Source organism: Fulmarus glacialis, unplaced genomic scaffold, assembly GCF_000690835.1.
Source record: "Fulmarus glacialis isolate BGI_N327 unplaced genomic scaffold, ASM69083v1 scaffold37272, whole genome shotgun sequence".
Classification (NCBI taxonomy): Eukaryota; Metazoa; Chordata; class Aves; order Procellariiformes; family Procellariidae; genus Fulmarus; species Fulmarus glacialis.
The window spans coordinates 34,854-37,045 of record NW_009196608.1 but is presented as its reverse complement, the minus strand read 5'-3'; the positions used below and the strand labels follow the sequence as shown (position 1 = coordinate 37,045).

The 2,192-nt window shown below is 38.1% G+C and overlaps 1 protein-coding gene across 1 annotated transcript in view; it reads left to right on the top strand.

The window, feature by feature from the left end:
• Positions 1–307: 307 nt before the first annotated feature.
• The window catches only part of PTPN13 (protein tyrosine phosphatase, non-receptor type 13 (APO-1/CD95 (Fas)-associated phosphatase)), a gene marked incomplete at both ends in the record, with an annotated part of 33,472 nt that continues 31,587 nt past the window's right edge, over positions 308–2,192 (top strand). Inside the window, 2 exons of the mRNA XM_009572255.1 lie at positions 308–731; positions 904–1,001. Coding sequence (XP_009570550.1) covers positions 308–731; positions 904–1,001 — 522 coding nt within the window. The remainder of the gene's footprint in view (positions 732–903; positions 1,002–2,192) is intronic.

Genomic DNA, 2,192 nt, shown 5'->3' with positions numbered 1-2,192 from the left:
CCAGATCCTCCTTCCGGCCCTTCTTGTACTAATAAGGGGATAAATATTCTGTTATTCTGTGGTTTTGGACTTCATTGTAGTAGATGGTCAGGTTAGTGCAATGTCATGAACTCCAAACTTTACTTCCTGAGTAAACTACATGGTGGTTGTTTATAGGTACCTGATGATGGTACATACTTCTGAGCATCTAGAGAAAATATGCTTTGTGTGAGTTGGTTGTTTAAAATGTATGCTTTACACAAGGAGGTGTATAACTGTATAATTTAAATTTGTTTGGTTTTTTGTTTTAAAAAAAAAAAATCCACAGAAAGGGCTTCATTTAGGAGCCTAAACCTTCATGTGGACTCTGTCAAAGGTTTCAACATGGGACGAGCAATCAGTACTGGTAGCCTGGCCAGCAGCACTTTGAACCGACTTGCCGTTCGACCTCTGTCTGTTCAAGCAGAGATTCTGAAGAGGCTGTCCTGCTCTGAGCTCTCACTCTTCCAGCCGCTTCCTGGCTCTTCAAAGGACAAGAACGAGAAGACTCCGTGGGAGGAAAGACCCAGGGTTATGAGCAAGTCGTTTCACGATCTGAGTCAGAGCCACATCTCGGTTTACCCCCCAAGGAAAAATGTTATTACTGCTTTAGAATCTTCCCCCCCAAAAATAGAAGACATAATGGGAAGAGTCTTTCAGCAAATGCCAAAATTTGATACTGGATCAGCAGCGGGAGCATTAAAACTGAGCAAGTAAGAGTCTCTCTGACTGCCCTGCAATATCTTTTTGTACAGTCAATGTACATTTTGCATCAGTTTTGATTTATTATTCATACCATTATTTTATTACATTGATCCTTCCCTTCCCTCTCCCAACTTCCTCTTCCCTCTTTCTGGTTCCCCTTCTCTCCTTCTCCCCTTTAAGTTCAAAATCTCATGCAGGTTTAAGTAGAAGCCCTGAAAGAAAGAAAAATGAATCAGACTCATCATCCATTGAAGATACCGGTCAAGCCTATGTTGTAGGTCAGCAAGCAAAAAATAATATTACTGTATTTACTAACTAACCTCTAAAATTGCTTTTGGTGTAATGCTTTGATATATTTATTAACTGATTGTAATATTTCGATTTGAAAAAAGGAGCAAAGTATCACATATTAAAGTAATCCAGGCCAATTGCCTGTTGTTCTTGAATAATTGTTGCAATGAACCAAAAAATCCTCCTTTGGACAACACCAGTCTGTACACAGGTGTGCAAAGTATTACTTTTACTTGACAGTAAAAGCTGTTCCAGAAAACATTTTCCATTTTGTCACTTCAGAGTCCCATTTTATTGTATGGATCTTTTAATAATTTGCTAGTCTTCACAGTCTGTTTGTTAAGCTTGAACTTTTTTAGTGTTTTCTGTGGAAAGGGTGCAGGGAGTGATTTTTGGAAGGGGACTCAGTTTGGCATAAGCTGCCTACTGGCTAGTACCTCTAAGCAGTAACTGCACAGTTCTTTTTTGTTTGGTCTCATTTGGATATAACAAATTAGGTACAATTTTTTTGCAGTGCATTGGGTGTTTCACAAAAACACTCTTGTAGTGAGCTAAGCCAGATGTACTTCATTTTCTTGGCAAGGATTGGATTGCACACAAATAGTCTTACTAGGCAGTAAAAAATACAGAGTTCATATTTAAAAAAAAAAAAAGATTCAGAGCAGCTAAATAGACTTAAACTCATGCATTGGGTTATTGTACATTAATTTTTAATATCTGTGTCATCAGTTTCTGGTTATAGGAGGTTCCCTGTTATAATAATAGAAATTACAATGACTGAAACATTTGCAGCCTTAGCTTGCTTTTGTTGCTTTGCTTTTGCTTAATATTAAAATATTGATTAGTTACAGAACATCAGAAAAAGTGGAAGAAGGTTAAGTTTATGGGGGTTGGTATAAACAAGCTCGCAAAAAACCTGAACAAAACCAAAACAGAACAGTGTGTGACATTCAAATACTTACCGCATCTTCCCCCACTTCACTTGAAACCAGGACTGACTTGGGAACCATGCTTTTTCAGTACTGAGAGCATAAGCTACTGTAGAGTGAGATGAGGCATGCAGTTTCTGTAGTGGCTGGTTGCAGCCATTTATCCTATGCTTTTAGCTTTACAATTAGTGTTATCATGTGCTTACCCATAATCTTCTGGGTAGCAATTCTGATAAGGATCTTGGCTAC